The 23,937-nt window shown below is 45.2% G+C and overlaps 1 protein-coding gene across 2 annotated transcripts in view; it reads left to right on the top strand.

Moving 5' to 3' along the window:
* LDB3 (LIM domain binding 3) overlaps positions 1 to 23,937 on the top strand; it is a 239,403-nt gene that overhangs the window by 53,705 nt on the left and 161,761 nt on the right. For both annotated transcript variants that reach the window (XM_089780066.1, XM_014578704.4), the window contains exon 4: positions 23,789 to 23,864. In XM_089780066.1, the coding sequence (XP_089636192.1) occupies positions 23,789 to 23,864 (76 nt within the window). The remainder of the gene's footprint in view (positions 1 to 23,788; positions 23,865 to 23,937) is intronic.

The following is a 23,937-nucleotide window of genomic DNA, read 5'->3' as shown; positions in this document are numbered from 1 at the left end:
TAATAAATGTCCAGACCAAAGGCCTGACCCCAAGCCCACTGAAATTAATGGACTCCCATTGATGTCAGTGAGGTTGGGGTCAGGCCCCAAGCCAGTAAATTGTAAAGACTAATTTTATTTCATCCGCTGCTCCGTAGAACATAGGAACATAAGAACGGCCATACTGGGTCTGACCAAAGGTCCATCTAGCCCAGCATCCTGTCTGCCGACAGTGGCCAATACCAGATGCCCCAGAGCAGCATTTCTTAAAGTGCGTTCCGAGGTAGTCAGAGGTGTGCTGCGGAGAGAACAACTTTTTTTTGCTCAACAACTTTTCCCTGGGGGCTTTTTTTCCTCAACAAAATAATCCGTGGTGGTCCCCATAAAAAAAAATTGTTTGGTATTCCTCAGTCTTAAAAAGTTTAAGAAACACTGCCCCAGAGAGAGGGATCACAACAGATAATCCTCATGTGATCCTCCTCTGTCACTCCCTTCCAGAGATCTGGAGAGTGTATGTTTCTATATAAGTGAATTCCACCTTGTTTTCTATTCTATACATGTGTAAGTAAGCATACAACGTCTAGCCCATATCCACAAGGTGTTGTACAGTGCTGCACCAGTGTGGATGTGAATGGATTTCACACAAATGTGTGTTATACTTTTTTAGAATAGGATTTAACTAATCTGGGTTGGTTGCCTTTTGAAGGAAGGGGAAAATCCATCCAATAAAGTCTCTCTTTCACTAGATTCTCATGTTTTTGGGATTTAAGTCTCTTTAATTGGAGTCACCTTTTTAGACTTCAAGTTCAGTCAGGATAAGCAATATTCCCTTTTTAATTTTTTGGCATTATTGTATACATGTGTTTTTCTTTAAGAGATGTCCCTGGGGGTGCTCCACAGTAGCTGTCCATGTGTCCTAGCACCGCAGAGTGGATTCTTCCTAGCAGCGCATTGGGGCCATGCGTGCACGGTGCATGGCACCATCCAGCACTACCGCGCATGTGCAGCCATCCTCCCTTCAGTTCCTTCATACCATCCCCAGCCCAAGACGGACCTTCTCAGTGCTCTTTGTTCCTCAATAGTTCTCTGTAGATAGATAGATTAGTTAACTCCAAGTTCTTCTCCCCAGTTGTTCATCAGGTTCTTTGGGGAAAAAAAGCCATTTGCCCCACGTTGGCTCTCCTGCCGTTTAAGATCACCCGGAACAATGGGTTCACCAGAGTTTAATCACTGAACAGACTGCAATGAGGCTGCCTCAGGCAACCTTGCAAAATGTGTCAAGTGTCTTGGGACTCCCATGTTCAGAGGGACTGCCCACACCGCACTAAACTTAACATGTGACCAGGGAGAGACAGAGATCTCTGTTTAAAAATGCTTATGAGAGAGAAGGGCAAACACCCTTCCTCAGACCCAGGCTCTCAGGAGATTGCCAATGATAAGGGGGACAAACCAAAGAAGTCCGTAAAGAAACGTTCTTCCTCTCTGCCACAAGATCTGCACTCGCCTAAATGGCCTTTGACCAAGAGGCACATGACAAAAGCTGACAAATCTCACCTCAGCACATACAATAAGCCAGACACCTCTGGTGCTGACCGAGCTCCCCATAGACGCACCTCACACGTCGCCCGTACGGAGGCTGCAGGCCATTCAGTGACTGCCTCATGGAACTTGGCACCAAGCGTGGCACTGAACAGCACTGTGAGATCATGGTGCCGAAAGTGGTTACTACGGCATCACAACAGCTGACAGGGCAGCGTATCTGCACTGCCTTTGCTGACCACAGCAACGTCTCACACTGCGTGCTCTGCATCTAGAATATCACAGGCGCCAGTGCCACTTGCAACATCATTGGCTTCAGTGCCTTTCATTCCTACCATTAGCGACCAGCATCAGAGAGACTTTGTGGTCTCCTCAACGTTTAACTCTCTATTTTTAAACACTGAAAAACTATCATACTCACTGCGATCCAAATATTCATCATCACCTACTTTATCAACTGATGACGACGAGGAGCCAGGGGTCTTCTCACCCCAGCTATCGCCACACACAGAAACATTGGGACATTTGTTCAATGCTGATTTTGCCCATCCTATCAATGTGGGCATGGGCCCCTGGACTCCATACCCATGGATACCACCAGCCATGCCTTATCTACCACAATAGCAATATTGGAACCCATGGCTTCAACATCACAAAAAGAGGCCATATAAGACAAAGCACACTATGAAAGCACTTTCCCCCCTGTCCCAATCCCTGCTAATACAGAGGGAATGGAATGAAATCGATTAACAGCAGTCCACCAATTTAGGTCTGGACGCATTACTAGAGACAAACTCACCATCTGTGACAGACGAGGCTATTATGCCACTGCCCTTGGCACCCACTGAAGACTTCACCCCTTTCCAGGAACTTTTTAGGAGAGTCATAGCTGAACTAACTATTGCGAATGAGGCAGTGCAGGACACACAACACGAGCTTACAAACATGCTGCATGCTACACCTTCTTCAAAAATCAGCTTGCCTATTAATTCAGCCATCATGCAACCTGCCAGAATTCATTGGAAAACCTCTGCCTCAATCCCTCTCACCTGCAAAAAGGCAGACCACAAGTATTATGTCCCACCAAAGGGGTCAGAGTTTTTGTTTACTCATCCACCACTAAACTCCCTGGTAGTTGACGCAGTTCAGCAAAGAAACAAGCAACAAGAAAATCATTCCACACCATCCAGCAGGGATAATAAAAGACTTGACACACTCAGCAAAAAGGTGTACACCTTTGCCACATTACAAATAAGACTGGCCAACTACACAGCACTCCTCATTAAATATGACTTCAACAATTTTGCAAAGTTCAACACCTTTATTGACGATATACCGGAGACAAAAAAGGTGCACGTTAGAGGGTCAGGCAATATCGAGGACAGCGCTTCAAGCTACCCTACATGCAGAGGCTACGGCCACAAGAACAACAGCCATGGCAGTTGTCATGAGATGGGCCTTATGGTTCAATTTCTCTGTCTTCCCTCGTGAAATCTAGTCGTGCATAGATGATCTACCGTTTGAGGGAAAAAAACTCTTTTAATCAAAAACCAGTGACGTCCTCCACTCCATGAAAGACTCCCAGGCCACATTATGCTCCCTTGGCATTCACACACCTGCAACAAGGAGAAGCAATACAGATGCCAACCATACCAGAGACCAAGATACCCTCAGTCCACATACTATTACCCAAGGCAAGACCATCCACCATGCCAAAAATGTGGCCATGGTAAACAGCAGCGTAGACACAATCTGGCCGATACTTCCAACCATCCCCCTCAGCCCAATAAGCAAATTTGAGGCATCTGTCAAGAAACTGAAAACCATCCCGGATACTAGGAAACCTTTCTATGACAAATGGCACAATATTACTTCTGACAAATGGGTGTTACAGACAATTTAATTCACATACACCATTCCTATCCATCCCCGCCACCCTGTTCATCTTCAGGGACTCTTCTCATGAGACTATATTACAAGAAGTAGATCGTCTCCTACATTTGGGTGCTACATAATCTGTTCCCATGGAGTTTCAGAGGACCAGATTTTATTCTCATTACATAACTTCCTTACCCAAAAAAACCCTGGAGGCTGGCACCCAATTCTTGATTTGAGGGCCCTAAACAAATCTGTAAAGATGCAAAAGTTCAAAATGGTTACATTATCCACCGTTATCCCTAGAGCTGAGTGACTGGTTTTTGTGTCTCATCCTACAAGACCTAGACTTCCATGTGTCCATTCGACCTACTCATAGATGGTTTCTTCATTTCACCCTAGGTATGCAACCAATATACGGTGCTACCCTTCGGACTTTCCACAGCCCCGAGGGTTTCCTCCAAGATGTTAGCAGTGGTTTCGGCCCACCTCAGAAAACAGGGTGTTACCATTTATCCATACCTCGATGATTGCCCCATCAAGGCAAGAACTCAAGACAAATCCTATCACTGCACCCATCTGGTACATCAATGCTTCTAATCACTGGGACTCCTAATCAATGAGAGCAAGTCAATCCTTATGCCAACTCAGTCAATACAATTAATTGGGGTGCACCTTGACTCTGCTTCAGCCATCTCCTCCCTACCTCTGGACAGGTTCCTGAGGATCTGCAAAGCTAGTTCAATCGTTCCGCATAATGCCATGCCAACCCACAACTGTTTTCAACTCATGGGACACATGGCGTTGTGCAACCCTGTGGTCCCCAATGCCCATCTATTTATGAGGTGCCTCCAGGGATGGCTCAGATTGAATTACGAGCCCAACGTACACTCCCTGACCAAAACAGTGTCAGTCCCCGACACAGTAAAAATATCGATTCTGTGGGGGACAAAACCATACAATTTATGTAGGGGCATACCCTTTCAAACTCCAGAACTCACAGTGGTCATCACCACGGATGGACGCTTCCTTCATGGGCTGGGGAGCACATAGGAGAGACCTTGCAACCCAGGGACTATGGATTCCAGCAGAGGGGACGCTACACATCAGTGTCCTAAAGCTCAGGGCTGTCTGGCTCGCATGCCAGCATTTTCTACCCCACATCACCGAAACTCACATCAGAATATATGCCGACAATATAGCCTGTATGTCTTATATAAACAGACAAGGCGGGGCACAATCCTACAAGGAGCCATAGCACTCTGGAACTGGTGCGTCACTCATGGCATCTCCATAAGTGTGTGCCATCTCCCCGGTGCCATAAGCACCACAGCGGAAGCTCTAAACAGAGCCCTACCTCGAGATCATGAGTGGTAGATCGACGGTTCAGTTCTGACAGAGATATTCGCACAGTGGGGAAACCCTCAACATAGACCTATTCGCTACCAGAACAAGCGAAAAATGCCCACTTTATTGCTCCAGGGCAGGCATGGGAAAGTGCTCACTTGGAGATACACTTATCCTCAAGTGGGAGCATCACCTACTTTATGCATTCCCTCCCTTCCCCCTCTTTAACAGAGTGCTCATCAGATTATGGAGGGACAAAGCGAGAGTTATCCTAATAACACCTTGCTGGCCCTGGCAGCTGTAATTTCACTGCCTAAGCAGAATGGCCCTACTTTGCCCGATCACACTCCCAAGCAACCTGAACATACTATTCCAACCAGGAACCGAAGCTCCTCACCCACAATTTCCCACTCTTCACCTGAAAGCATGGTACCTCGATGGTTCATGGGAGTAGAATTACAATGTTCAGAACAGCTACATGATGTGCTCCTCCACAGCAGGGCCCCTGCAATGAGGAAGATATGTACTAACAAATGGTCTCATTTTGTGGATTGGGCTGCTTCCTGTAACATATCACCAGAGGAGGCCCCCCATCTACAATCCTCAATTACTCACTGCATCTTAAGCAATCCCACGTTTCCATGTGCTCAAGTAGAGTACATCTCACAGCAACAACAACCTTCCATATGACGATCAATGACCCCACAGTCTTCGCACACCCCACAACCAAGCGTTTCATCAGAGGCCTACATGCCCTATTTCCTGATGTTACTGCCCCACAGGAACCATGGGACTTACATCTGGTACTGACCATGCTCACGAAGCCTCCATTTGAACCTATGGCCACATGCTTCCTTCTCCACTGAACACTCAAAACAGCATTCCTACAATAATATCAGCGCGTTGGGTAGGAGAGATGGCTGCCCTAATGGCAGACCCATCATTCACCATCTTTAAGGACAAAAGTCTCTCTACAGACACTTCCAAAGTTTTTATGCTCCACCTTTCACCTTAACCAAACAATACACTTACCTCTATTCTTCCCGAAGCCTCATGCCAATTCTCTTCAGGCACAGATCCATATCCTTGACATCCACAGGGCACTCTCCTTCTACCTCCACAGAACAAAACCCTTTAGGTTGTCCTCACGACTCTTCGTCTCCATTGCAGACTGTAACAAGGGGCATCAGATATCATTTCAAAGATGATATCCCATTGGATCTCTGACTGCATCATGATGTACTACAATCTGAATAATTTACCTCCACCTACCTCAGTCCACACGCACTCCACCAGAGTGGTCACCACTTCGGTTGCTTACCTGAGGAAGGGTCCCATCAACAACATATGTGCTGCTGCTACATAGACATCAGAATAAACTTTTGCCAGACGCTATGGACTTTCCACTGTCCCTCGTCACCCTACAAGAGTAGCAAAGGCTGTACTAAAGACAGCTTATCTTCCTGATCCAAAGTCCCTACCTCCATAAGACGAATTGCTTTGCAGTCACCTGCTATGGAGCACCCCCAATACACTGGTAGGAAGAATCTGCTCTGCGGCACTGGGATGCACCGACACCTGCTGTGCAGTACCCCCAAAGAGGCTCATCTCGAAGAACGTCAGTTACAGCAAGGTGAGTAACCTCCCCTTCTTTCTCGGCCAGCTGAAGTACAGCATCCTTGGTCCAGCATCCTTGGGACATGACTAGTTCCAGATGAGGGATTTTGCCAGACCTGTGGAGGTCATTTCTGGCCCCCTGCTATTGCCCCCCTTCCCAGCCCTGGCCTGGCCTCTGGACTCCTGGCCAGCTCCTCCCCCTATTCCACCTTGCCAGGTAGCCAAACTGGAGAATGTCAGGCATCCTGCTGCCCTGCCGGCCCTCAGGGCTTCCAGCTCCCAGTCCTCTATGGGGACTCTCTGGTCTGCCAGACCAGAGTCCCAGTTTAGAGAGGTTCAACTTGTACTTTAACAGCAGTAAAAAGTACAATAAATGTTCGTCTGTTTGAAAAAGTTATTTAAAATGGAAATGTAACAGTTTTTTGGTTCCTGTGAAAGGAGTGGATAGTCTCGGACTGCTTCAAAGGACATCCATACCACAAACCCACCAACCCAACTGGCACCCTTGTTTTACTGAACAGACATGTAAACCAATCTAAATTCTTACAAAAATGGGCCAATTTGTTGTAAAGGACAAGATACCACTTACTGTCAGAAGTCATTAAAATAGTTGTACACAGCACCAAAAATACGAACATTGGCAGTATGCTGTGCCTGCTAGTGTTCTCCATGTATCTTGTGTCAAATGCTAAACTATCAATGATTTCTGAAACCCAACAGTGTCTAAGTATCTTGTGTCTTTACACAAGTCCATATGCAGAGGCAGTACGGAGGGTGTGAACCCCCATTGTCCCCCATGTCTGTGGCCACCTTCTGGTGGTCTGTGGCTTGAGCTCAGCTCCCCTCCTTCCTCCGATAGTGGGGATCCCACGCTGGTGCTGCAACCTTGCCCTCCTGCCTCGCCCCTCCAAGCCCCCTCAACGGGGTTAAAGCGCCAGTGCCGATGGCAGGTGGGGGATGAGAAAAAGCCTTGAGCCTCGCTACATGATCCGGCTTATGGGGAAGAAGCACTGCCCCTTTTCCTCTCCCACCTGGGGAAACAGCAGCTCTTGGGTGTGCTGCTGTTCTCCCAGTCGGGGGAGAGGAAGGGGAGGAGTAGCACTTTTCGCCCCAAGCCAGATCACACAGTAAGGCACCGAGCTTTTTCCCTGCCCCCACCCCTCCAGCGGGTAGCCAGCACTGGCGCTCCAATGGAATTCGGCCAATGGGAGCAGTGGGAGGCAGTACCTAGGACCCACTCAGGGCATGAAGGCAAGTAATGCCCCCCATTTCCTCATGCCCAGACCCCTTCATTCCCAGCTGCCTCACACATCAGAACCCTACCAAGACCCCATCTCCCCAGCCTGTTCCTGCACCCTTCTCCCTGGCTAGACACCCTACCCCCTTCCTCCTGAACCCTTCCTCCCATCCAGCCCTTGCACCCTCACCCCCTCCTACACCCTGCCTCCTGCCCAGACCTTGCACCTTTACCCCCTCCCACCCAGATCCTGAACCCCTATTTCTCATGCTGGCAGCCCTGTCCTGCACACTGAACTCCCATATTTGTCCCAACAGCAGAGCCGGGGGGGGGCCTATGGGAAGCCCTGAACCTCATTCCTCCCTGTCCCTCCCTCCCTCCATAGGACTGAAGCACCAGAGGAGTGAGGTGTCTCAGTTGGGGGCCATATCAGTGAGGGTTGGAGGTTTCTGGAGGGTTGGTTTTTTGTTTGTTTTTTTTGCTTCACTTGTGTGGTCCCCAATTGATTTTTCTGTGGGTCAGTGGCCCCTGACCCAAAAGAGATTCCTCACCCCTGCCATAAAGAAAATATGGGAATCTTTTGTATTGTATATAAATTAATATTTTATTTTAAATGAAGTTTGATAAATGAACATGAGAAAGTTAAAGCGCTTAATTTGTTTAATAATTTAAATTAATGTTTCCTTTCTGATTAAATAAAACCATTCTCTCTAGCTGCAGCACGAGCAAAATGGCTCGGGCATAATTATGTAATTAACGGTGAGTTTCTATTGGCGACTGGTGGTCTATGGTTTGCATTGAGCCAGGTGGGCCGCAGGCCAAAAAGTTGGAGAATCACTATGTTAGGGGGATGGGAGAGTGCTGTGTTGGGGAGCACGGGAGAGGTGGGAGGGACTGGTGGCAGCACAGCAAGGCCGGGGGAACGGTGCCCCCCCACCCGCAAGAAGCAGCTCAGGCCTGGCCCTGCTGGCTGGAAGCCCCGCCCGCACTTACCTGGTGCTGGCCTTGCCAAGCAGGTAGAGCAGCAGCAGGCAGAGGCAGCTGAAGGAGCAGGGGGGCCATGGCAGCCATGATGCCCACCATGATTCCAAAAAGTACGGTAATTTCTATAAAACCTTTTACTGTATAAATGTGTAGTAGTATAACAATCATTTTACCAACCACTGCTTCCACTCACATTTATTGCATGATTTTGAACTCCTTTATATTTAAAAAAATTGAGGTCCACATTTACAAAAAAAGCACACACCCGAGAAATTCCTGCATAGACAGGCCCGATACATGCAAGTTTGCTCTGCTGTTTTTCATGTGGCCATCTAGTTCCTCATTTGACAGATCAAGTAACTGCCAGCATTTGTTAAAATATTTTTTAAATCCTGAAAGCCTCACATAGTTTACTATGATGTTCTCAAACCACTTTTATTGTATTGCTCTTCATGATTTAAATAAAATAGACTCATCCATTCACAGCTAAAAAGAAGAATTGCGTGTCTCAGATGATTGGTAGCTCATTGACTAGTCAAAGCAAACTGTATCAGTACTATATAGATTGGAATGTGTTTTGCATAGATGAATATATTCATGTTAATCAAGATCAGTTTGAACAGGAAAGAGCTAAAGTTGCAGTGAGTATTAACCATAAAATTGTAGCATCTTCTAGTCACAAAATTTGACCTTTTACAGATGCTCTTGTTCTGAATGATTTTTTTCACTAAATTGCTAGCATTGCTATTTCAAGAGATTGCTCATGTGCATTCCAATGGGTGTGCTCCCCCCCCCCCCCCCCCCCCCGGCGGTACCTATTGCTTCCACTGGGGAGTCCTCTGGAGTGGTACGCTCTTGGCACAGGGATTTGCCAACCCTCTTCAGTCCTGTACTTTGGATGGAAGAATCCCAAGCACTGCTACTGGTGGGGGACTGATAGCTAAGCAGCAGTTCAACAGAAAAAGACCTGGGGGTGACAGTGGATGAGAAGCTGGATATGAATCAGTGTGCCCTTATAGCCAAGAAGGCTAACAACATATTGGGTGCATTAGGAGAAGCATTGCCAGCAGACCTAGGGAAGTGATTATTCCCCTTTATTCAGCACTGCTGAGGCCACAGCTGGAGTATTACATTACAGAAAGGATGTGGATGCACTAGAGAGGACGCAATGACTTAGGGGGTTGGAGCACATGACTTATGAGCAGAGGCTGAAGGATTTGGTTTATTTCATCTGCAGAAGTGTGAGGGAGAATTTGATAGCAACCTTCAATCAGATGGGAGGAGGGTGTTCCAAAGCAGATGAAGAAATTATCTTCTCAGTGGTGGCAGATGACAGAACAAGGAGCAATGGTCTCAAGTTTCAGTGGGGGAGGTCTAGGTTGGATATTAGGAAAAATTATTTCCCTAGGAGGTTGGTGAAGCACTGGAATGGGTTACCTAGGGAGATGCTGGAATCTCCATCCCTAGAGGTTTTTAAGTCCTGGCTTGACAAAGCCAGGGCTGGGATGATTTAGTTGGGACTGGTCCTGCTTTTAGCAGGGGTTTGGACTATGATCTTCTGAGGTCTCTTTCAACCCTATGATTCTATTACATGAGAAATTGGACATGGCTGGGACCTCATTTTTTGAGAAACAATGATGATTAGCGGTTTGAAATGACTGCCATATGAGGAGAGATTAAAAAGACTGGACTTTTCAGCTTAGAAAAGAGGAGACTAAGGAGGGATATGATAGAGCTCTATAAAATCATGACAGGTATGGAAAAAGTGAATAAGGAAAAGTTTTATTTACTTGTTTCCACAACATAAGAAGTAGGGGTCACCAAATGAAAATAATAGGTAGCAGGTTTAAAAACAAAAGGAAGTATTTCTTCATGCAGTGCACAGTCGACCTGTGGAACTCCTTGCCAGAGGATGTTGTAAAGAGTAGGACTTTAACAGGGTTCAAAAAGGAACTAGATAAATTCATGCAGGTTAGGTCCATCAATGGCTATTAGCCACGATGGGTAGGAACGGTGTCCTTAGCCTCTCTCTGTCAGATACTGGGAGTGGGTGACAGGGGATGGCTGTTCTGTTCATTCCCTCTCTGGCATCAGTCACTGTCGGAAGATAGGATCCTGGGCTAGATGGACCTGTGGTCTGACCGAGTATGGCCATTCTTATGTAATTTATCAGTAGGCTAGAAACAGAATTCTGTACTAGCTAAGATAAGGGGGAACTCGTGGAGAACTATTGACAATGAACAAGTAACAAATGTCAAGATGCGGTAAATATTAAGTTATACAGATTGAACCTTTCTAGTCTGCGACTCTGGGCTGGCAACAGCTGTGGTCTGGCATAGTTGGGGATTCCGGGAGGGCTCAGGGTTAGAGCACTTACAAGGAAAGACCAGCACAACAGGACCATGGATCTTGGCAGACCAGAGAGCTGTCCCAGGGGCTAGAAGTGGACTCTGGGCTTTGAGCTGGTCTTGAAGCTTAACAGCAATGGCCAGGGTAGGGAACTAGGTAGGCTTGAGCCCAGTGGCCAGGAGCAGGGGTCCAGTGCCTGGGAGCAGGTGGTCAGTAGAGAAGCCCAGGCCAGGGGCCTGAAGTAGAACCCAGTGGCTGGTGGTCAAAAGTGGAGCCTAGGGCCTTGTAGTGGAGCCCAGGGACTAGCAGCCAGGATCAAGGACCGGCAGCTGGGGGCAGAGCTTGGAGTCCAGGATGGAATCTGGAGCGTGGCATCAGAAGGGCCAGCACTGAACTCCCTGGTTTGGGACCAGTCAGGGTCAGAGGAGGAGTCCAACCTATACATGGACTGTGCATGGCCAGAGCAAAATGGGTGATGCAATATCTAGAGAACTGTATACCAAGAACGTTTTGCTGTGTAACTTCGGATGTGTGGTATGCCACTCCATTAGGCTTGGGTCTGATCAATTCAGCATTTTTTGGTATGCCAGTCAGATGAAGAAACTTGAATTACAAGACTAGAAGTAGACTGAATGCTTGGAAGCCACGAGCTAAGATTTTCCATCTGTGAGTGAAGTGAGTTTTGTCATGTGCACCAATATAGAGGTCATGTGCGCTTGTTTGGATGCGTGCCACCGTGATACCCATCAGTTTTTAAAATATTATATATTTTTAATTATTTTTACTGCATCCAGAAGTAAGTATAGCAATGCCTAGCTCTCATTCTGTGCTTTTCCTCAGTCAATCACACAATACTTTACAAAGGAGAGCACAGTCATCACTATTTTATAGATGGGGAAACTGGTATAAACTGGTGACTCATCTAAGGTCAGTGACACATCCAGGAAGCCACAATCCTATATACTAGCCATTGAGCCACAATGTTAAACATGGAGGGCTCGTCTACACTGGCCCCATTTCCGGAAGGGGCATGTAAATTTCACCAGTCGTCGTAGGGAAATCCGCGGGGGATTTAAATATCCCCCACGGCATTTAAATAAAAATGTCCGCCGCTTTTTTCCGGCTTTTAAAAAAGCCGGAAAAGAGCGTCTACACTGGCCCCGATCCTCCGGAAAAAGTGCCCTTTTCCGGAGGGTCTTATTCCTACTTCAAAGTGCCCTTCAAAGTAGGAATAAGACCCTCCGGAAAAGGGCACTTTTTCCGGAGGATCGGGGCCAGTGTAGACGCTCTTTTCCGGCTTTTTTAAAAGCCAGAAAAAAGCGGCGGACATTTTTATTTAAATGCCGCGGGGGATATTTAAATCCCCCGCGGATTTCCCTACGACGACTGGTGAAATTTACATGCCCCTTCCGGAAATGGGGCCAGTGTAGACGTAGCCGGAGAGATTAAGATAATTTTTTCAGTCACCTGAAAAACTGTATCCCATAAACAGATGTTCAGAAGCTGCATCTCCCAGATTCCAGTTCCTGTATTTCTCCGTGTCTCACATTCCCTGTCTGACATGCCAAATCCGCGTGACAAAAGAACGGACTGATTTTAAATGTGCATAAAGTGTTATATGCTTTCACTAGGGTTTCCAGCTGCTTTTTCTCGGTGGGTGGTTTCAGAAAACACAGATGCCAATTAGTTAATCCTGTGCTCCTCCCAACCCTCCACTATATCAATTCATTCTATGCTTCCCACGCCAGTCCCTGCCTTATTCTCTTGCACTGCCCCCCATTCATGAGTATGCTTAACATTGCTGCACTCCTGCCTGTTCAACTAGCATTAAGAATAAGCATTCATACTTGCATGTGATAGAAATGTAGCCGTGTTAGTCTGGGGTAGTTGAAGCAAAATGCAGGACAATGTAGCACTTTAAAGACTAACAAGATGGTTTATTAGATGATGAGCTTTCGTGGGCCAGACCCACTTCCTCAGATCATTTGATCTGAGGAAGGGGTCTGGCCCACGAAAGCTCATCATCTAATAAACCATCTTGTTAGTCTTTAAAGTGCTACATACTTGCATGTGTGACTTGGCCAGTGGCACATGCTATTACCACTCCCATTTCCCCAAGCACACAAATGTTTTGGAAAAAAAGTCAGTCACCTGTTTGCACACCCAGCTCTCAGATAGGCCACATGGCATGCTGCCGTAGCTGGGACTGGGGCCCCAGTTCCTGTTTTAGAGATGCCTTCAAGGTAGCTACATTTCATCTGTATAGCACTCTGCGAGGATCCACCACCACATGGCCTCAGCTAGCCCCAGCTACCTAAGCGGCCACCGGAGAAGCAGCCGCCTGCTGCCCATGATGCGGCTCCAGCTCTGGCCATAGCTGGGGGAGAAGCAGCCGCCTGCTCCCTGCAGTGTGGCTCTGGCCACAGCCAGGGTGCCAGAGAAGCAGCCACCCGCCACATGGCCTGCAGCTCCAGCCCTGGGGAAACACTAAGCTAGGGCCAGGGCCAGGGCTGTGGCTGCCTTGCTGCTCCTGAGGCTGGGCAGCTGCCAGCCACATGGCCCCACTCCAGATCAGCTGAGCAGTCACTACATGGTTCTGCTGAGGAGGTGGGTGAGAGGCAAATTCTTGGTGTGCACCCACACAGGTGCACACTGGGCTTAGGGGAACCCCAACAAGTTGAAGTCAACATGTTTAAATAGATACCAACTTTTCTTTAAGAAAAACAACAAGTCCAAATGCAAATTAAAATCAATTTCAATGATTACATTTTATTTAAATTACTTTGTCAGTAAACCCTGTATACTGAATTCAGCTCAGTCAGAGAATAGACTGACAAATGATTCAAGAGCCTTGGAGAGCTGATTGTCTATGACACCACCTACTTTGTTTGCTGTCGCACTGTTCTGAAAGCACAAAGAGTACACCTGGCCCCCCAACTCTATTGATGGATTTCAGTTTTTCCTGTATCTTGCTCGTTTCTCACAGGCAGAAAAGACACCCTTTGCTCACTTGGATTTCTCCTCCCCCGTGTTCAGTTTAAGTAAACGTCCAAGTGCTTCTGAAGAGAGAACATATTGCATTGTTAGATGGCAGACTACAGCTGAGGCAGTGTTATGTATAGTCATCCTGGGACAGCAACATTCATTAATATTAAAATTAATGGCCATTGTTCCATGTGAAGAGAAATACAGTATCAACATTATTCATTGCTGTGAATATTTTCCTGAGGTGCATAATTTAATTCAATTACTATATGAGTGGGCTACTACATTGAGCAAGTTCTTATTGGTTTCAGAGATGAGTCAGGAAACTGGATAACTGCCATTGCTTTAAAGGGCAATGAAATCTTCACAACATGGAGGATCCCACTCAGGCATTAGAACAGCTCTCAGGGTATGTCTACACTACCCCGCTAGTTCGAACTAGCGGGGTAATGTATGCATACCGCACTTGCTAATGAAGCCCGGGATTTGAATTTCCCGGGCTTCATTAGCATAAGCGGGGAGCCGCCATTTTTAAATCCCCGCTGCTTCGAACCCCGTGTAGCGCGGCTACACGGGGCTCGAACTAGGTAGTTCGGACTAGGGTCCTATTCCGAACTACCGTTACTCCTCGTGAAACGAGGAGTACCGGTAGTTCGGAATAGGCACCCTAGTCCGAACTACCTAGTTCGAGCCCCGTGTAGCCGCGCTACACGGGGTTCGAAGCAGCGGGGATTTAAAAATGGCGGCTCCCCGCTTATGCTAATGAAGCCCGGGAAATTCAAATCCCGGGCTTCATTAGCAAGTGCGGTATGCATACATTACCCTCCTAGTTCGAACTAGGAGGGTAGTGTAGACATACCCTCAGAGTGCACATCACTTTTTGATTGTTTTTTTTTCTAAATGTCATCTTTGAAGTAAATTAAATTGTGAAGAATGCTCCCTGGATCCATCTCTCCTGTTTTTCTGCTATTTATTTATACCTCTGGACCCTGTGCTCTATTCATCTGAAGAAGTGGGTTGTGTCCATGAAAGCTCATGATACTGTCTACATTTTTTGTTAGTCTCTAAGGTGCTGCAGGACCATCCATTATTTAAGGTTTTTCAGGTAAAGACTAACACAGCTACCCCTCTGAGGCAGTTACCCAAAGTGCTATTGTAGGGATGGCCACAGTATTCTAAAGATAATGCCTTTTCTCATTAATTGATGCTCATTAGATTACCAAGGTGACTGTCAAGTGCAAATTACACATTTGGTGCTAACATACCTGAGGATTCTACTGAAATCTACTCTAATAATACACAAAAGGAGTAGATATTTACTAATGGTGAAAAATACTGTTTTCTTCTAATTATTCAGCAAAACCTGTGTCTTGCCATTTGAATTGGATGAGGTTTGTCTTACAGTTCCAGAATGATGTCAAGTAATTACAGAATTATGCATTTGACTTCTGACCCAGTAATAAGGAACAGGATAAATGTTAGGGACAAAATTGTGCATTATTTAGACGAATAGGAGCCTAGGTATTTGACAGCATTGTCAGCCAGAGCAGATTGAGTTAACTACTGATTTAAAAAGGAAGAACAGAATATTGACCCAAGTCCTTGATTTGACATATTTTAACTGTTATGCCAGTAAAATTCTGTAAGAGTCTTCCTGCCAGCTAGCTGAATAAGATTAAAAAATATAGGCTTCTGATATCTATGGTATTATAGCTCAAGAGCAGGTTGTCTATAACACTTTGGGTACATCTACACAGCAACATTTCGAACTAACTAGCTTTGCTTCAAAATAACTTAGTCCGCATCTACACAGCAGGCAGTTATTTTGAAATAATGTTGAAATACCGTCAAGCTGGAGGACTTCTTACTCCAACTCCTGTAACCCTCTTTGTACAAGAAGTAAGGAAGTCAGAGGAAGAGTGCTCTATTTCAAAATAAGAGCTATGTAGACACTCCCAATTTTGAAATAAGCTACTTAATTGACATACCTCAAATTGTATAGCTTATTTTGAGTTAAGCTGCGCTGTGTAAGCGCAACCTTACTGTATTCTGCCAAACCAATGAGCCAAATCTCATTGGGTATGTCTATTGGGTATGTCTATGGAACGAGGTGTACAGATAGTTCGGAATGGCTTGCTAGTCCGAACTATCTAGCCCGTGCCGCGTGTAGCCGCGCGGCACGGGGTTCGAACAAGCCGGCATTTAAAAATGGCGCCGGCCGGCTTATGCAAATAAAGCCCGGGAAATTCAAATCCCGGGCTTCATTTGCACGTTCGGTATGCATACATTACCCCGCTAGTTCGAACTAGCGGGGTAGTGTAGACATACCCATTGTGAATTACTCTGCACCCATATTGAAATCCATGACAGCTGAGTGTTTGGAAGAATCAAGACAGAAAATTACTAGTATTGCACCTGTGGGGAGAGGAGTTAAAATAGAGTCTAAGTGAAAAGTGGGCTACTGGTTTCAAGCTAGTTCAGTTTTGACAAAGCAGCTGAGGTTTGGAACAGCAGAGGGTGTTGCAAAGTAAGATGAAGGTGCATTGTTAACTTGCACAATACCTGCAATCATGATGATTACCTCTAGCAGCTGCTGCCAACATTTCTCTGTTTCATGAGTACTAAAAAATCACCATGAAAATAGTTAATAATTCTTCAGTAGAATACTAACAGTCTGCATTTGGCTGTCAGAGGAATACACAATACTTACCTTGTTGTAACATAGAAGAACTGATGAAAAAAGAAATGAATGAAAATCTCAGACATGTTTTCAATTCTGGAAGCAGAGAAGGCTTCAGAGAGCCAGGATTAACTGAAATGCAACTATAACATAACGATTCACATTAGTGAACTCTTTTTACCTCGCAGATAAATGGTCTAAAGGCCTCCAGAGATTACACTGAAATGTCCACATTCCACGTATAAATTGGACAAAATAAATATTCTGTGTTACAAGCCACAGGAACTTGAAGGACATCATTTGTTGTCACAATGCTTGGAGCACTCTAACCATTGCTTTCCCCCAAAAACAATTCCTCTACAATCTCTATTATAAATGAAAGTAGTAACCCCTAAAAAAACAGCATAATCCCAGTGACACCTCCAACCATTGAAGAACCACATTCATTTTCTTCATAATGTAACCTTTAGGGACAGATCCTCCACTGGTGTTAATTGTTATCATGTTAATTTATTTCATTGAAGCTGTGTAACCATAATATTAATTCTACTAGATCTTACAGTTTCCCCTGAAAGTCCCTGTACAGGGGAAAGAAATTCCTGGCTGGCAAGTAGCCTCTTGGGGACTGTAATATCATGTGATTCACCACTGGCGCGCCTCCTGCTGGTCACTCTGGAAATTAGCTTCTTGGTGCTGGACATCCCCTTCTGGCTGGTGTCTCTTCACTCTGAGGTCCTCTCCCTCTGGGTACGTGTAGACTGCGATATCTATCGGAAAAAGATACACAAAATGCGCTTTTGTCGGAAGAGGCTTTTCCAAAATTTGGTCCATCTAGACTGCGCCAGATTTTGGGGGAAAAAAAACTATTTTGAAAGCCCCCTCCTTCCTCGTGGAACGAGGAATACAGGGGCTTCCAAAAGAGCGTGTTTGCTTTTCCGCAAAAAAAAGCAGAAGAGCAAATGCGTTCCCTGGACATGGCAAAGTTTTTTTGGGATACCAGAGGTATCCCAACCCCTCCCCCCCAGTCTAGCCATACCCTCAGTGACCCACTGACAGACTTCATCTAGCGCCTCACCTCAGGGGCAACCTGCAGTCTGAAATGGCCACTTATCATTGGCAAGGGGGTGTGGACCTGCTGCCTTTGCCTACCCCCTTGCTGCTTCTCTGCAGCCTTAGTACTCTCAGACCTTGCTTCTTGCCCAACCAGATCTTCCCCTACTGCTGCCTTTCCCCAGTCCTGCTCTAACTACAGCCCTGGTATTCTCAGGCCTTGTCTCAGGCCCTCAGCCTGGGAGTGAGGTCTGGCCAGAAAAACCCTCTTGTGCAATGCTGTTCTTCCTGAAAAGTAATAGGTGTAACGGCGTTGCGCAAGAGGGTTTTTCTTGCGCAAGAAGGGGCAGTGTAGACACTCCTTCTTGCGCAAGAGCCTCTTCTGAAAAAAATGGTGGCTCATTAGGCATGCAAATGAGGCTGGGTGATATTCCACGCTTAGCCTCATTTGCATATTACTCCTGCAAGAAGCCGCGAGTGTAGACATAGCCCAGGTGTTGCTGTGGCAGAGGGATGTCAGGTAGCTCATCTGTCTCTCATCCTCTGCTCCTGCTGCTGCCCTCCCGACTGATCCAAGCCAGTACACAGCAGCTAGGAAGAGGAAGCAGCTACAGTTTGTTGCAGCAGGACCTTGCTGCCAAGAAAAATGAGGAATAGAAGATGGGGACAAAAAAGAAGGGGCCCTTTAGACAGAAAAGAAGAGAAAGTGGGGGATGCAAAGAGAGGAAAATAACCAAAGAGAGGAGAACAGATAAAGAGGTACTGTGATGGGGTGTACCAGCCCCACACTGGCTGTGCTGCCCCAGTGAGAGGGGTGTTATAGTTGCTGTTGACTTGGGCCACACTACCCTATCAATTGCGGCCTTTGCTATTGATCCTAGGCTGTATGGCCCTAGCAAGAGGGTCATGTGTACAGGACAGCAGCTGACTTACTATATGCGTTGGATTGGGGCAGGATTTCAAGAGCCCCAGGGCCTCGACACCCCACTGGGGGAGGGGATGAGTGCATCACCCTGCAACAGAGGGACACAAGTCGAGAGGCTGGTGAGGAAAAGAAATAGAAAGGCTAATAGAAGCGAGAGCAGAGTGAAAGGGAGGCTGCCTCAGTATTTCCCAATCTATAGCCTCACTCAGATGTCTCAAGATTAGCCAAGCAGTGCCTTTCCTCAGGCTTTCCCAAGCTCTCTACCTTCATTCCCATCACATCTCCCCCCATCATGCTGGATGTTCAAGGCAGGAAGAAGACCCTCCAAAGAGAATATATTTATATAAAAAAGCTTCAGCGGGAGAGCCGAGTTATCCTGTAACTGGAAAAAACTGTTTATATATAGTTCTATTTGGCTATTATGGCTCTTAGTTAGCTTTAAGGCTTCTGACACTTTATTGGTTAACATTTATAAGAGGGACAGTTGAGATAAAGAGGTCTAAAAGCTGGTCTGTCCCTCTCTTTTAGCTTTTTGCAAATAAAGTTAGACAGGTTTGTTTTAAAGCAAAGAATGTCAGAAATTCAATTCTGCTCCCTCTACTTTTTGCAACCTGCCAATGGTTGCATTTCAGTGATGATGTATGAATGATTTGTAAAGTGCTTTTTAAGCTAAAGTATTTCTATAGTGCTCATCCTTTTAATATCTCAAGCAACTGAGGAAATGTGAGTTATAATAAATATCTCCTGCTTATGCTGAAATATTTCCCAATGCTTTATAAACTAGTGCTCACATACAGGAAGGAAAAAACCTTCTGTCAAAAACATGGTTTCAATTTTAGCCTTCCAAAAGGTTAGCAAAGCAAAGGCAACACAGACATTGATTGTCAAAATTATAATATATGTAGTGACCATTACCTTTAAAGGTCAGCAACAATCATGACACATAGTAATGGAAAAGTGCTACTTGGACTTAGAGTAATTCATCACTCTGCCTCCTGTTATAAAGAACACTCATTAAAAGGATGTTATATTATTGCACTGTCTTGAAGCCCGTGCTTATGTGGGTAGTTTCTTCTAATACATTTGGTTCCCATGGAGTCCTGTATTTATATAGGTAAATATTTCAGCACTATGTTGGAGAAGATGAATATTTAATACTGTTTAGTAGCAGAGCAGCAGTAGCTGACATCTGGTGCACTAAACTACCCCAATGCTGTTGGTGGTTCTCAGGTAAAAGAGTGTGACTTTACATTGATTTTAGTCAGAAGATGAACAAAAAACTGCAAATATTTTCAAATTCCAGTCTTATCTTTGCAACATATAAGCAGTAGAGCTGGTGAGAGAAACTTTGGTTGAAGCATATTCTGGAATATGCAATTCCATTCAAAATGTTTTGTGAAACTGAGTTGATTTTGCTTGAATTTGGTAGAGAGAGGGATTCTAGCAATATCATGTTTTGATTTTTCATTTCAAAATATTTTTTCTAAAATATTTTTATTTGTATTATAATTACAGATGGGAAAATATTGAATAAAACGTTAATTTGTCAAAAAGGCAGTTTTAGTCAATTAAAAATTATTTGTGAATTTGACACATTTGCAGAGTAGGTTAAGCCAAAAAGCTCCCACCTTTATTTGGGTTATATTTACAGTGGGAGAAGGTGCCTGTCGTTCTGAGTCTTGCCTTTTCCCTGGGGAGGGGTGGAGGCAGGCCCTCAGCAACCGCTCAAATACCATTGACATTTTTGTTGACTTTTTCAATTCACTGAAAAATTAAAAAAAAATCAGATTCAGTTCAGCCTGGACCAGTGTTACCACCCGCCACACACAGAGCTGCTGGCTAATTGAAAAATAACTTAGTCAGTCAGCTTTAATTACAATATAAAACAAACTAAAGTTTTAAAATCAAATGATTTTTGTCAACATGAAGTGACCAGTTGACTTGAAACAGTTTTGGGGGGTTTCACTCTTAATATTGGCACAAAGCCCCGAATCTGCTATTTGCAAATCTGGACTTCAGTCACCAGCACAGCTGTAATGAAGAAAATACCTCCAGAATCCCAAATATTTAGTGGAATACAAGCATTAGACTTTACAATTACAAATCCATTTACTGTTGAAAGCATCTTGTGGCACTGTGGTTATTGTTTTGTACCATTGCATGAGAGACTGTTTGATTACTGAGGTCAACATTTCATTCTATGAGCCAGCAAGGACTAAATTCATTGTACACTTATGGTCAATGAAGAACACCTCATGTAACTAATCAATTATTTGTCTAGTGTAAGAATGGCACTAATGAGTTATATGGGTAATTCCCATTTGCTTCCTTTCATGAAGAAATAATTTTTTCTGCAATGCAGCGCCTGCAGGAAGGAAAAGGTGGAAAAGTGCAAACAAAGCATAATACGTAGGGGTGACTCCTGGTGTCCCATGTGAGTCATAAGACATACAGAAATTGTTATAAATACTCTGTTCAGTCCCCTCTCACTTTCCAGCTAAGCCTTAAGTGCAAGATGTTCACCTTATACTAGCTGAAACAGACTCCAAACTTACCTAAAACAAAGGGGGAGTCATCTGAGAGCAGACATGGGAATAGGTTTGTTCTTCCACAGAATATTTCTTATTGCATTTGTTTTTCCAACAGTATCTGTGCTTTTCTGTTAGTTGTTAGTTGCTACACAATTATTATAGCTCAAGTTGCATAGCTTATTTCAAGTTTAGTCCTGCTGTGTAGCAGCTCAAAGGGTATGTCTACACTTGTACCCTACTTCAAACTAGGGATGCAAATATAGGCATTCAAAATAGCCAATGAAGTGGGGATTTAAATATCCCGCGCTTCATTCGCATGATCTCACTGGCGCGTAACTCTGATCAACAGCTGTTTCAAAAGTGCAAGTGCATGCTGGGACGCGTTAGTTCAAACCAAAGGGTTCTGATCTATATAATGGTAGGGTTTTGTTCTTTAAATGTACCTGATGTTATGTGTCTGTTAGAGAAGGCAGGTCAAAGACATATGTATTGCATATGAAGAAGAAGGTGGTGGGGGTTTTGATGGTCCTTTGTTCTTCTGGGAAAATGAAGCCCACGGTCTCTTTCTGGGGAGGAGGGGAGGATTTGTAATATGGCATAACAGCCATTCTGGGTCAAGCCAAGGGTCCATCTACTTCAGTACCCTGACAATGGCCATTGCCAAGTGCTTTGGAAGGAATGAACAGAATAGGTAATCAAATGATTCCTCTCCTGTCACCCATTCCCAGCTTCTGGCAGACAGAGGCTAGGGCACGGTCGGGCAAAATACAACTCAGAGTGGCTGGCTGTAGGAGCCACTTGCCTCTCTGAGTGCTGCCATGAGGGGGAGGGGAGGTTTTTGCATGCTGCCCTTCCCCCAGCACAATCTCTCAGCTCTCATTGGCCAGAAACCAGTCAATGGGAGCTGCCTGTTTGCAGGACCAGCAGAGTGTGAAGTAAGCTTCTGGGAGGGTGTGGCGCTCAGAGTGCATGGCCCCACAGCCAGCCACTCTGAGTGGTGTGTTGGGATGTGGAAGGCAGGAACCTGCCTGTGCGACCTGATGGAGATGCCTAAGTAAGCGCCTCCTGGCCAAAACCTTCCTCTGGCACCCCAGCCCTGCCTTCCCCCAACCATCTACTCTCTCTGCACTCCTACCCCTTCCCAGATCCTACATCCTAATCTCCTGCCCCAGGTCATAACACCCTTCTTCACCCAAACTCACTCCCAAATCCCACTCCCCCACCTCCTCCTGCACTCCAGTCACCTACCCTGAGCTCCCTTTTACACCCAATCTAAATCTCATATCCCGCACCGCCTCCATTAATATCATGGAAGAGTACAGCCCTTGAACACTTCTTGAAGTGCCCCCCATCAAAAATTATTGCTCACCCCGGGCTAAGGACACAATTCCTGTTCATTTTGGCTAACAGTCATTGATGGCCACATCCTCCAGGAACTTAACTTGTTCTTTTTTTGAACTATTTATAGTCTTGGCCTTCATAGTATCTTGAATCAAAGCATTCCATGGGTTAACTGTGCATTGTATGAAGAAGTGCAACATTACTTTAAGCTGTCAGAAACAAAAATCTGTCCAGGTACATAAGTACATAAGAATGGCTGTACTGGGTCAGACCCAAGGTCCATCTAGCCCATTAGCCTGTCTGCCGACAGTGGCCAGTGCCAAGTGCCCAGGAGGGGGTGGACCAAAGACAATGATCAAGCGATTTGTCCTGTGCCATCCAACTCCAGCCTCTGAAAAACAGAGGCCAGGGACACCATTCCTACCTCCTGGCTAATAGCCTTTTATGGACCTAACCTCCATGAATTTATCTAGCTTCTCTTTAAACTCTGTTATAGTTCTAGCCTTCACAGCCTCTACTGGGAAGGAGTTCCACAGATTGACTATGCGCTGTGTGAAGAAGAACTTTCACTTATTAGTTTTAAACCTGCTACCCGTTAATTTCATTTGGTGTCCTCTAGTCCTTCTGTTATGGGTACTAATGAATAACTTTTCTTTATTCACCCTCTCCACTCCACTCCTGATTTTATATACCTCTATCATATCCCCCCTCAGTCTCCTCTTTTGAAAAGTCCCAGTCGCTTTAGCCTCTCTTCATATGGGACCTGTTACAAACCCCTAATCATTTTAGTTGCCCTTTTCTATGCGAAAGGTCAATTTACAGAAATGTCCTCTGAATTTGAGGTTCAGCTTAAGACTCAGTGGACCTTATTTTCAGAAGTGCTGATTTCAGCTAGGATTGTGGGTGCATGGCACCTAGAAAGTCAGGCTCTGTGCATCTAGATTTAGGCACCCAAAAACTGAAGCTTCCCAAAATTCTTTCTTATGACACTTTTGAATAATTTGGCCTATCAGCACTGCTAAAAATGAAAAGTTTAATTCAAATTTCCAAGATCTTTCCTGAAGTTTCCAGAAATAAAAAATTAATCTTTAATGAAAGAATATATCCAGGAAAATGTCCAATCAAAATAGGCAACCCTAGTCTAAAAACAGAAGGGACGCTCTTGGCTATTGATGAAGACAGCACATTGGTTGTTGACAAGAAGCTAGACTGGATTCTACATATGGCTTTTACTCTGGATGAAGGATACATTTTCAGTGCACTACAACAGAGGTGTTTGGAAAAGATTTAAAAAATTGGACATGCGGTTGTTCTAATTATTAATCTTTTTTGAATGTTTTGATCCCCAGATCTAAACGCCCAGTTCCAGTTCCAACAGCCATACCTAAAGTTGACTCTCCCAGGCCTGTGATTCCCCATCAGAAGGTATGTAACATTGATTCTTTAGTGCTTATTGTTATCTGACTAACATGAATCACTAGCACACTTTTATAAACAA

Source organism: Pelodiscus sinensis, chromosome 8 (assembly GCF_052426305.1).
Source record: "Pelodiscus sinensis isolate ZL-2025 chromosome 8, ASM5242630v1, whole genome shotgun sequence".
In the NCBI taxonomy this organism is placed as follows: Eukaryota; Metazoa; Chordata; order Testudines; family Trionychidae; genus Pelodiscus; species Pelodiscus sinensis.
The sequence above is the reverse complement of the archived record's forward strand: the minus strand, read 5'-3'. Positions and strand labels throughout refer to the sequence as shown.